The sequence below is a fragment of the Triticum aestivum genome, chromosome 7B (assembly GCF_018294505.1).
Source record: "Triticum aestivum cultivar Chinese Spring chromosome 7B, IWGSC CS RefSeq v2.1, whole genome shotgun sequence".
NCBI lineage: Eukaryota > Viridiplantae > Streptophyta > Magnoliopsida > Poales > Poaceae > Triticum > Triticum aestivum.
This window is the reverse complement of record NC_057813.1, coordinates 726,597,864-726,610,500: the sequence shown is the minus strand read 5'-3', so window position 1 is coordinate 726,610,500 and position 12,637 is coordinate 726,597,864. Positions and strand designations below refer to the sequence as shown.

Below are 12,637 nucleotides of genomic sequence, written 5' to 3'. Positions count from 1 at the left end.
GATCAAAGGAGCTATATGATATTTGCCATATCATGTCACTACTATATAATTGCATGTGATGTTTATTATGTTTATGCATCTTGTTTACTTAGAACGACGGTAGTAAATAAGATGATCCCTTATAATAATTTCAAGAAGGTGTTCTCCCTAACTGTGCGCCGTTGCTAAAGTTCGTCGTTTCGAAGCACCACGTGATGATCGGGTGTGATAGATTCCTACGTTCACATACAACGGGTGTAAGACAGTTTTACACATGCAAAACACTTAGGTTACCTTGACAAGCCGAGCATGTACAGACATGGCCTCGGAACACAGAGACCGAAAGGTCGAACATGAGTTGTATGGAAGATACGATCAACATGGAGATGTTCACCGATGATGACTAGTCCGTCTCACGTGATGATCGGACACGGCCTAGTCAACTCGGATCGTGTAACACTTAGATGACTAGAGGGATGTAGAGTTCATTAAATAATTTGATTAGATGAACTTAATTATCATGAACTTAGTCTAAAATCTTTGCAAAAATGTCTTGTAGATCAAATGGCCAACGCTCATGTCAACATGAACTTCAACGCGTTCCTAGAGAAAACCAAGCTGAAAGATGATGGCAACAACTATACGGACTGGGTCCGGAACCTGAGGATCATCCTCATAGCTGCCAAGAAAGCATATGTCCTAGAAGGACCGCTAGGTGATGCACCCATCCCAGCGAACCAAGACGTCATGAACGCTTGGCAGTCACGTGCTGATGATTACTCCCTTGTTCAGTGCGGCATGCTTTACAGTTTAGAACCGGGGCTCCAAAAGCGTTTTGAGCAACACGGAGCATATGAGATGTTCGAGGAGCTGAAAATGGTTATCCAAGCTCATGCCCGGGTCGAGAGATATGAAGTCTCCGACAAGTTCTATAGTTGTAAGATGGAGGAAAATAGTTCTGTCAGTGAGCACATACTCAAAATGTCTGGGTTGCACAACCGGCTGTCCCAGCTGGACATTAACCTCCCGGACGAGGCGGTCATTGACAGAATCCTTCAGTCGCTCCCACCGAGCTACAAGAGCTTTGTGATGAACTACAATATGCAGGGGATGGTGAAAACTATTCCTGAAGTATTTTCAATGCTGAAGTCAGCAGAGGTAGAAATCAAGAAGGAACATCAAGTGTTGATGGTCAATAAAACCACTAAGTTCAAGAAGGGCAAGGGTAAGAAGAACTTCAAGAAGGACGGCAAGGATGTTGCCGCACCCGGTAAGCCAGTTGCCGGGAAGAAGTCAAGGAATGGACTCAAGCCTGAGACTGAGTGCTTTTATTGCAAAGGGAAGGGTCACTGGAAGCGGAACTGCCCCAAATACTTAGCGGACAAGAAGGCCGGCAACACTAAAGGTATATGTAATATACATGTAATTGATGTGTATCTTACCAGTACTCGTAGTAACTCCTGGGTATTTGATACCGGTGTTGTTGCTCATATTTGTAACTCACAACAGGAGCTGCGGAATAAGCGGAGACTGGCGAAGGACGAGGTGACGATGCGCGTCGGGAATGGTCCCAAGGTCGACGTGATCGCTGTCGGCACGCTGCCTCTACATTTACCCACGTGATTAGTTTTAAACCTCAATAATTGTTATTTAGTGCCAAGTTTGAGCATGAACATTGTATCTGGATCTCGTTTAATACGAGATGGCTACTTATTTAAATCCGAGAATAATGGTTGTTCTATTTATATGAGAGATATGTTTTATGGTCATGCCCCGATGGTCAATGGTTTATTCTTAATGAATCTCGAACATAATGTAACACATATTCATAGTGTGAATACCAAAATATGTAAAGTTGATAACGATAGTCCCACATACTTGCGGCACTGCCGCCTTGGTTACAGGTGTCAAGCGCATGAAGAAGCTCCATCCTGATGGACTTTTAGAGTCTCTTGATTATGAATCATTTGACACATGCGAACCATGCCTCATGGGCAAAATGATCAAGACTCGGTTCTCCAGAACAATGGAGCGAGCAACCAACTTATTGGAAATCATACATACCGATATGTGCGGTCCAATGAGCGTTGAGGCTCGCGGAGGATATCGTTATGTTCTCAGTCTCACTGATGACTTGAGTAGATATGGGTATGTCTACTTAATGAAACACAAGTCTGAGACCTTTGAAAAGTTCAAGGAATTTCAGAATGAGGTAGAGAATCAACGTGACCGAAAGATAAAGTTCTTACGATCAGATGGTGGAGGAGAATATTTAAGTCACAAATTTGGTACGCACTTAAGGAAATGTGGAATCGTTTCACAACTCACGCCGTCTGGAACACCTCAGCGTAACGGTGTGTCCGAACGTCGTAATCGCACTCTATTGGATATGGTGCGATCTATGATGTCTCTTACCGATTTACCGCTATCATTTTGGGGATACGCTCTAGAGACAGCTATATTCACTTTAAATAGGGCTCCGTCTAAATCCGTTGAGACGACACCATATGAATTATGGTTTGGGAAGAAACCTAAGCTGTCGTTTCTAAAAGTTTGGGGATGCGATGCTTATGTCAAGAAAGTTCGACCTGAAAAGCTCGAACCTAAGTCGGAAAAATGCGTCTTCATAGGATACCCTAATGAAACCATTGGGTATACCTTCTACTTAAGATCCGAAGGCAAGATCTTTGTTGCCAAGAACGAATCCTTTATGGAAAAAGAGTTTCTCTCGAAAGGAGTAAGTGGGAGGAAACTAGAACTCGATGAAGTATTACCTCTTGAACCGGAAAGTAGTGCTGCCCAGGAAAATGTTCCTGTGGTGCCTACACCGACTGGAGAGGAAATTAATGATGATGATCAAGGTACTTCGAATCAAGTTGCTACTGAACTTCGTAGGTCCACAAGGACATGTTCCACACCAGAGTGGTATGGCAACCCTGTCCTGGAAATCATGTTGTTAGACAACGGTGAACCTTCGAACTATGAAGAAGCGATGGCGGGCCCAAATTCCAACAAATGGCTTGAAGCCATGCAATCCGAGATAGAATCCATGTATGAAAACAAAGTATGGACTTTGACAGACTTGCCCGATGATCGGCGAGCGATAGAAAACAAATGGATCTTTAAGAAGAAGACGGACGCGGATGGTAATGTTACCATCTATAAAGCTCGACTTGTCGCTAAGGGTTATCGGCAAGTTCAAGGGGTTGACTACGATGAGACTTTCTCTCCCGTAGCGAAGCTGAAGTCCGTCCGAATCATGTTAGCAATTGCCGCATACTATGATTATGAGATATGGCAGATGGACGTCAAAACGGCATTCCTTAACGGACATCTTAAGGAAGAATTGTATATGATATAGCCGGAAGGTTTTGTCGACCCCAAGAATGCTAACAAGGTGTGCAAGCTCCAGCGATCCATTTATGGGCTGGTGCAAGCATCTCGGAGTTGGAACATTTGCTTTGATGAAATGATCAAAGCGTTTGGGTTTATGCAGACTTATGGAGAAGCCTGCGTTTACAAGAAAGTGAGTGGGAGCTCTATAGCATTTCTCATATTATATGTAGATGACATACTTTTGATGGGAAATGATATAGAACTTTTGGACAACATTAAGGCCTACTTGAATAAGTGTTTTTCAATGAAGGACCTTGGAGAAGCTGCTTACATATTAGGCATCAAGATCTATAGGGATAGATCGAGACGCCTCATAGGTCTTTCACAAAGCACATACCTTGATAAGATATTGAAGAAGTTCAAAATGGATCAGTCCAAGAAAGGGTTCTTGCCTGTATTACAAGGTGTGAGATTGAGCTCGGCTCAATGCCCGACCATGGCAGAAGATAAAGAAGAGATGAGTGTCATCTCCTATGCCTCAGCCATAGGATCTATTATGTATGCCATGCTGTGTACCAGACCTAATGTAAACCTTGCCGTAAGTTTGGTAGGAAGGTACCAAAGTAATCCCGGCAAGGAACACTGGACAGCGGTCAAGAATATCCTGAAGTACCTGAAAAGGACAAAGGACATGTTTCTCGTTTATGGACGTGACGAAGAGCTCGTCGTAAAGGGTTATGTCGACGCTAGCTTCGACACAGATCCGGATGACTCTAAGTCACAAACCGGATACGTGTATATGTTGAATCGTGGAGCAATAAGCTGGTGCAGTTGCAAGCAGAGCGTCGTGGCGGGATCTACATGTGAAGCGGAGTACATGGCAGCCTCGGAGGCAGCGCATGAAGCAATATGGATGAAGGAGTTCATCACTGACCTAGGAGTCATACCCAATGCGTCGGGGCCGATCACTCTCTTCTGTGACAACACTGGAGCTATTGCCCTTGCCAAGGAGCCCAGATTTCACAAGAAGACCATGCACATCAAGCGTCGTTTCAACTCCATCTGTGAAAATGTTCAAGATGGAGACATATATATTTGCAAAGTACATACGAATCTGAATGTCGCAGATCCGCTGACTAAACCTCTTCCACGAGCAAAACATGATCAACACCAGAACTCTATGGGTGTTCGATTCATCACAATGTAACTAGATTATTGACTCTAGTGCAAGTGGGAGACTGTTGGAAATATGCCCTAGAGGCAATAATAAAAGGATTATTATTATATTTCCTTGTTCATGATAATTGTCTTTATTCATGCTATAATTGTATTATCCAGAAATCGTAATACACGTGTGAATACATAGACCACAATATGTCCCTAGTGAGCCTCTAGTTGACTAGCTCGTTGATCAACAGATAGTCTTGGTTTCCTGACTATGGATATTGGATGTCGTTGATAACGGGATCACATCATTAGGAGAATGATGTGATGGACAAGACCCAATCCTAAGCATAGCACAAGATCGTGTAGTTCGTTTGCTAGAGCTTTTCCAATGTCAAGTATCTTTTCCTTAGACCATGAGATCGTGTAACTCCCGGATACCGTAGGAGTTCTTTGGGTGTATCAAATGTCACAACGTAACTGGGTGACTATAAAGGTGCACTACAGGTATCTCCGAAAGTGTCTGTTGGGTTGACACGGATCGAGACTGGGATTTGTCACTCCGTATGACAGAGAGGTATCTCTGGGCCCACTCGGTAATGCATCATCATAATGAGCTCAAAGTGACAAAGTTTCTTGTCACGGGATCATGCATTACGGTACGAGTAAAGTGACTTGCGGGTAACGAGATTGAACGAGGTATTGGGATACCGAGGATCGAATCTCGGGCAAGTAAAATACCGATTGACAAAGGGAATTGTATACGGGGTTGCTTGAATCCTCGACATCGTGGTTCATCCGATAAGATCATCGAGGAGCATGTGGGAGCCAACATGGGTATCCAGATCCCGCTTTTGGTTATTGACCAGAGAACCATCTCGGTCATGTCTACGTGTCTCCCGAACCCGTAGGGTCTACACACTTAAGGTTCGGTGACGATAGGGTTGTAGAGATATGAGTATGCAGCAAACCGAAAGTTGTCCGGAGTCTCGGATGAGATCCCGGACGTCACGAGGAGTTCCGGAATGGTCCGGAGGTAAATAATTATATATAGGAAGTGCAGTTTCGGCCATGGGGAGAGTTTCGGGGATCACCGGTATTGTACCGGGACCACCGGAAGGGTCCCGGGGGTCCACCGGGTGGGGCCACCTATCCCGGAGGGCCCCGTGGGCTGAAGTGGGGAGGGGACCAGCCCCTGGTGGGCTGGTGCGCCCCCCCTTGCCCCCCTGCGCCTAGGGTTGGAAACCCTCGGGTGGGGGGGCGCCTCCACTTGCCTTGGGGGGCACTCCACCCCCCTGGCTGCCGCCCCCCTTGGGAGATCCCATCTCCAGGGCCGGCGCCCCCCAGCGGCCCTATATAAAGGGGGGGGGGAGGGAGGGCAGCCGCACCCTGAAGTCTTGGCGCCTCCCTCTCCCCTGCTACACCTCTCCCTCTCGCAGAAGCTCGGCGAAACTCTGCCGGAACCGTGCTGCATCCACCACCACGCCGTCGTGCTGCTGGATCTTCATCAACCTCTCCTTCCTCCTTGCTGGATCAAGAAGGAGGAGACGTCACGCTGACCGTACGTGTGTTGAACGCGGAGGTGCCGTCCGTTCGGCGCTAGGATCTCCGGTGATTTGGATCACGACGAGTACGACTCCCTCAACCCCGTTCTCTTGAATGCTTCCGCTCGCGATCTACAAGGGTATGTAGATGCACTTCCCTCTCTCGTTGCTAGATGAACTCATAGATGGATCTTGGTGAACGTAGAATTTTTTTTATTTTATGCAACGTTCCCCAACATCTGGACCACTTGTAGAAGAAATAAAGGCTTTGCTCAAGAATTTTTCTGATCATAGGGTCAGGTGGGTTAGAAGAGCAGCAAATACTGCTGCTACCATTATGGCTAAGGAGCGTGTTGGTAAAGAACTATGTAAGGTGTGGTTTCAATCCCCGTCGAAGTTGAGTCTTTCCCTAAAAAAAGATACATGCAGTCCATGGCGCACGAATAAAAAACTAGATATGGAATTGCTGGACAGCTACAACTGACAGATTATTGGCACCTGCTGACTATGGGGACACTCTCTTCGCCGAGGAAATAATCTTCAGATCTTGTGGAAGTGGAGCAAGGCCATGGCCAACAGGTTGAGGAGGTTGAGGATGAAAATTTTGAACCGCCATGCTTGATTCTGTCCGAGAAGTGAGATGTGGCGATAGACCGAGTGCGAAATCAGGTGACCCTATCACGCACTGAAGTACTATATGTACTTGCTCTCCCACTTCGAGAACCTTCTTCCAACGTGGTGCAAACACAAAAATTATTAGCCCGGAGTGCAGATGACAGAGGGAAAGGTTTTTGACGAACTTACACTATGGCGTTCGCACTTGTAGAAACCTGTCTGGGTTTTGTTCTGTGCCTGTGATAAACAAAATCACGTAGCCCATGTTGCTTTAGGGCAACCAATGAGAGGGAGTACCATAGCCAACTGGTTGACGGTGGCGTGGGATGGCGGTTGTGTGGAGTTGCAGTGGGACATGGATGAACACATGGTTGTGAACTATGGTGAAACTGCGAGGTATTGACATTTTCTTTTCAACGATCGGAATGGAGAGTGAGCACGGAGAAGAATAGCTGAGTAAAAGAAACAAACAAGCCGGACGTCTAAAAAGACTGCGGGCCGGGTAGCGAGATGGAGATAGTTGTTCGGGCTGACATATACTCATTGCGCGTCTCATTTCATTGCATAAGGTTGCCTTGTGGGCCATCTGATGGCGTGGTCAGAGGTAATACGTATGCTATACAACTTGTGTACGATGGGATGGAATTGATTATACGGGCTCTATGTATTCCAACTGCACGAATCATGTGGGAACGAGCGGGCCCGAGCTCGAAACCAGGTACTCGAGAAGCACCACTCGAAGTCAACATGTGTTGTGGCCACCACTTTTTTGCGATCCCAGCAGCTACATGCGCTGGGCTAGGCCAACTATTCCCTCCGCGTCAAGCCATCGTTCATAGATTGAATTCACCTCCGAATGCAAACTAACTGGAGTGAGAGTCACCAAAATCCATAAATGGAGCCTTCTGCTTGCATCTGGAGGGAGGAACCATCAGCAAAGACCTTTCAGTGATCACAGTAATCCGCAACAAGGGTGCCGCTTTAGTCCTACACGAACCAGCACTGACGGTGGAGCATACCACAATTGACCGCCACCTCATCAGAGAGAGCCCTACCCACATCCATCGGCCCAGGGGACGCCATGGATGTTTCTACACTTTGCAACCGTCGTGCGCCATCACAGACATCCACCAAGCCGGGCTACGCATGACGTCCGTTATACATGTCGTCAACCACAACAAGCTGATGCAGATCTAGATGTCTGGGTTTTTTTGCGTGTGAAACATTGATGGAAAAAGTGGCAAAAGAAAAACTGATGCTCCAAATTGCGTTTGAAAATAACAATTTGGATAATCGATTTTGTTTTTTTTGCCACGTTTTTCATCTGGTTATGAAAATCTGCAAGCTATGAAAATATTAGGCACGATGGCAGGGCACGGGAGTGAGCAATGGCAGGCCGGAGAAGAAGGCCTGGAGGTTGCCGATGGTCTGCGCGCGCAGGTCCGACCTGGACTCGTGCGTCAGAACCGCCGCGTGAGGGGTCAGCACCACGTTGTCCATGGGCAGGAGCTCCGCCGGCACCTTGGGCTCGTCCTCGAAGGCGTCGAGGCCGGCGCCGGCGATCCTCCCCTCCTTGAGCGCCGCCACCAGCGCCGCCTCGTCGACGTTCGCCCCTCGGCCGACGTTGACGAGCACGCCGTCCTTCCCCAGGGCCTCCAGCACCTCCCTGCCCACGACGTGCCTCGTCTCCTCGTTCAGCGCGCAGGCAACGACGAGCACGTCGGAGGCGGCGGCGAGGCCTCGGACGTCCGGGAAGTAGGTGTAGCGGCGGGCCGCGCCATCCTCCTTGCGCCGCCTCGAGTTGTAGAGGATGACGCAGCCGAAGGCTTCGAGCCTCCTCGCGACGAGCGAGCCGATGTTGCCCAGGCCGATGATGCCGACGCGCTTGCCGCCGAGCTTGGACCCGAGTGGCCGGTAGTCGCCCTGGGCCGGCCAGGACCCGCGCCGGACGTACCGCTCCGCCGCCGACACGCGCCGCTGCACGTCGAGCAGCAGGCCCACGGCATGGTCCGCCACGTCGGTGGAGTAGACCTTCCCGGCGTTGGCGACGGCCACGCCGCGGCGCGCGCACTCGGCCAGGTCGATGTGGTCGACGCCGGTGCCCGTGGTGACCACACACCGGACGGACGGGACGGCGTCGAGGAACGGGGCGTCCACGCGTATGGCTCCGCCGCCCACCACCAGCACGGCGTGCGGGGGCTCGGGGTCTGCCGCTGCCGCGGCTAGAAAAGCCGGGAGGGGCTCGCCGGACGCGTGGAAGTCCAGGAGGAGGAAGTGCTCGCGCAGCGCGGCGGCGAACGGCGCGTCCAGCCGGCGGAGGACGAGGACGGCCGGGTGGGACGCTGGTTTGCGGAATGTGGGTGCCATGGCGGGGGAACTAAAGCCGTCCATGCTGTCCCTAGCTTGTATATGTTGGATGCGAGGAGAATGGCGTTTTGGAGGCGGAGCTTCATGGAGGCCTTTATTATTGAAAAATTTAAATTCAAACTTTTATGTTTCAAAAAATTCTGAAAAATATGTGTGTATGTAAGAACGTAACCATATGTGTGTAAAATTTCATGATGAAATACGTTGAAATACGATTTGTATAAAAAAGACAAATTCATGATCTATAAGGATGAATAGTATCATGCATGTGTTAAACAACACAAGATTTGTCTTTTTTGCACAACCCTCATTTCAACGTAATTTGCCCTAAAAAATTACGCACATGTGTGTTATGCCTTCATGCATATCTGTACTTTTTTCAGATTTTTTTGAAATGTAGAAATATGAATTTTGATAAAATTTGAAATTTGAATTTGGGACCTCCAGTGAGCTCGGTCACCAAAGACATATTCCGGGATGCGAGTGCCTATTATTTACACTTCTTTTGTAAAAAACTTACAAGATACCATTCCATGCAAGGAAACTTTTGTCGGTAAATTAACTTGTGGCCCAGCGTCATGATTGCACATTGTGTGGACAGCAAATGCCATGCATACATGTTACTCCGTAGAAGTGTCGGTGACTATAACACACGACTTTACTTTGTGTAGGGACTAAATTTTTGTTTGAACCGTGTCTTTATCACATGCTGTCATTTTGTTTTCATGCATGTTTAAGTTAAGAGATTGTTCCACTTTGCACCATTTAAAAATAGTTAATTTGCACTTTCAACACACTAAAGATGAAGCCCTTCCATTGCGTGTGATAAACCTACTAAAAAAATACGTGTGTGTCCTATTTAGTATTGTTAAAGACTCAAATGTATGAACGCGTGTAGTATTTGGCGTGATAAAAGGACTAAAAAGTGTGGATATGGCTTCTCGCATTTCACGACTTTTACAGTGCATTCTAATGAGAGGGAAATGGTGGTAGTTGGGGTAGTACTAATTCATTGGCATGGTATTTTTTTTGTCAATTAGATGATGTTGTGGTGTAGAGGTCAAAACAAAAAGATGCAATAGTATATAAATCATAAGTATATAATATCACAAGGAAGAGCCTTGGAGTGAGAAGAAAAATCATAAGAGCAATGGAAAAGAATGGGCAACAAATGTTAGTAAGTAGGCGACTCTTAATTTTAGTTGATGCATAAAACATGAATTGCATGTCATTCATTTCAGATGAACATAAAATCAAGAAATACATGGTATAACACCCCCCAGCCCACAGACCACCATTGGATGCCACATAGGTTTTAAATGGAACATGAAGAGAGAATGGAATAGAATTTGAGACAGGGTGAGGGCATTATTAAAAATAAGAGAAAGGGACTATGCAACTAGATGAAAATTAGCACGTGAGTGATTACGTGGCGCGAGGTCCACCTTGTTTTATCAACATGATCAATATTTTTGGATTATCTTGATTGACTGGGGCAAGTGAAACCCATATTTTTATTGGTTTAGAAAAGAGTTTCTTCACAACAGCTTTTAAAACACTACATTATTTTGAGGAGTCATGGAATTATTTCAAAAAGATAATAGGTAAAAAAATATGCCCGCCCATTTGGCAGGCCATACTAGTTCTGCTGAAATAGCGGGTGGCCAGCGTGATGGTTGTATGCACAACAAATTCCACATATTTGATGTGTGGTGCGTGGCAATTTGACCATGCTACAACAAACCCGAGTTTAGTTTGTGTAAAACACACAATGTACCTTGTCCACCCTCACTACTTATTAGAGCATATAGATTGATTATCAGAATGAGCGTAACGGGATTTGCTGGCAATTGCTGATTGGCCAAAATTTGCAACATTAAGTACTCCATAAATGAGATTGTTGTGTATACGACAGAGAGTAGCTAACAAACTTTGCTTGGCACACACCGACACACACCCACCGACGCACACAAAGCTTCATAAGTAAGAGTAGGTGCTGGAGATGGTGGTTGTGCACCATCGTCACATAAAAACCACATCGTACCCAGTCCAAGTACAACTTCCGCCACTCGCTGTTGCAATCCTGCTAATCATTACTGTTGTATTCTGATTCCCACAACTGTCCGCTCCGTCACATTGGCACAAATTTGTTGTGTGCCCGTTGTGCACCACTAATTTTTTTTGTATGGACCAGGTATGTGTGTGTGTGTGTGTGTGTGTGTGAGAGAGAGAGAGAGAGAGAGAGAGAGAGAGATAGAGAGAGAGAGAGAGAGAGAGGACCTTTTGGTCTATGGGGACATATACACCCTATATGGAAAAATAATTTAGTAATTCAACAAAAAGTCAAAAAATTCTGAAAATATTTTTGAAATAAACCTGACCTTACATTGTACTTGTGGGAAAATTTCCACAAAAACAAAATCCCCCTTTGACTTCTTTTAAAAAAAGACAAATTTTTGAACAAAATAGTGTGAATTGTGACCTATAATAGCAAATAATTTTTGTCTTTTTCGCTGTGAAGTCAACGTTGGTTTTTATTTCGTGGAAATTTACATACTAATGCAAAAGTAATTCAAGTTTATTCTAAAAAAAAATCTGAACTATTTTGACTTTCTATTTAATTATTAAAAAAAATCCCCATATAGGATGTATATACAACCAGGAACCGAAGTGTATTTCCCACAGAGAGAGAGAGTATTTGTTACATAGATCTGAAAATATATACTCGGATGGAAGTGGTCGACAAGGATGATCGCCTTGTGTTTCTGGCCCATAAGGTAAGGCGTAAAATCGACTATCTTACAGAAGTGTGTTTCCAAGAAATTAACTGATGGTATTACGCTTATGCATATATGGTGTAGTACTGAGTTTTGTACTCCTTCCTTCCTGGTTCAAAAAATAATACCAACATTTAAAAACCTTCTTCCAAATCAAAAATCACAAGCCGACACAGACATCAATCGGCCATGGTGGTGCACACCACAACCACGGCCCATATTATCCTGTTCATAATTATTATTGTGTGCCCCGAGTGAGACACAAATGTATCGCGCCATACTGTGTGGTGTGGGCCTGTTGAGAGAGTTAGAGAGAGTATTTATGTTATAGATCTCGGTGGAACTAGTCGGCATGGACAATTGGCTTGTTTTTCAAGCCAGCCTGTGGCGCAAGAGACCAGTGGATACAATAAAGTCTTCACATAAATTGTCCGACAGTCCTACGCTGTAGTAACAATGAAACCTTCTTTCCCAGATTGAAAGGCGCCCTTGCATTTTACTGTTTAAAAATTTCACCTCGATAGTCATAAGTTTTATTTCATAAGTTTAGTACATCATATATTTCGTTCAGTAACCAAAATCTTGGGTGGTTCATCATCGTTATATAGACACTACGTGGCACCACTCGTACTATGCCTGGACGCCGACAGCGAACCAATTTTTGTTTTCATCCAGCTATACATGGCACGTGGGCAAATTACCTACTCCCTCCGTCCAAAAATATTTGTCATAAAAATGGATGTATCTATATATGTTTTAGTTCTAGATACATCCAATTTTATCTATTTGTGCGACAAGTATTTCCGGATGGAGGGAGTATATATAAAGAGCTCGTTTGCCGTAACACAAGTACGG

General features: G+C 45.8%; 1 protein-coding gene across 1 annotated transcript; it reads right to left on the bottom strand.

Moving 5' to 3' along the window:
* Positions 1-7,693: 7,693 nt before the first annotated feature.
* On the bottom strand, positions 7,694-9,020 carry LOC123159750 (glyoxylate/hydroxypyruvate reductase HPR3-like). Its single transcript, XM_044577569.1, has one exon. It carries the CDS (start codon positions 9,003-9,005, stop codon positions 7,995-7,997), a length of 1,011 nt encoding a protein of 336 aa, XP_044433504.1. The 5' UTR covers positions 9,006-9,020; the 3' UTR covers positions 7,694-7,994.
* Positions 9,021-12,637: the final 3,617 nt, after the last annotated feature.

Bases quoted from the DNA above. Each gene is read 5' to 3' on its own strand.
- LOC123159750 (XM_044577569.1), bottom strand. From the start codon at position 9,005: ATGGCACCCACATTCCGCAAACCAGCGTCCCACCCGGCCGTCCTCGTC.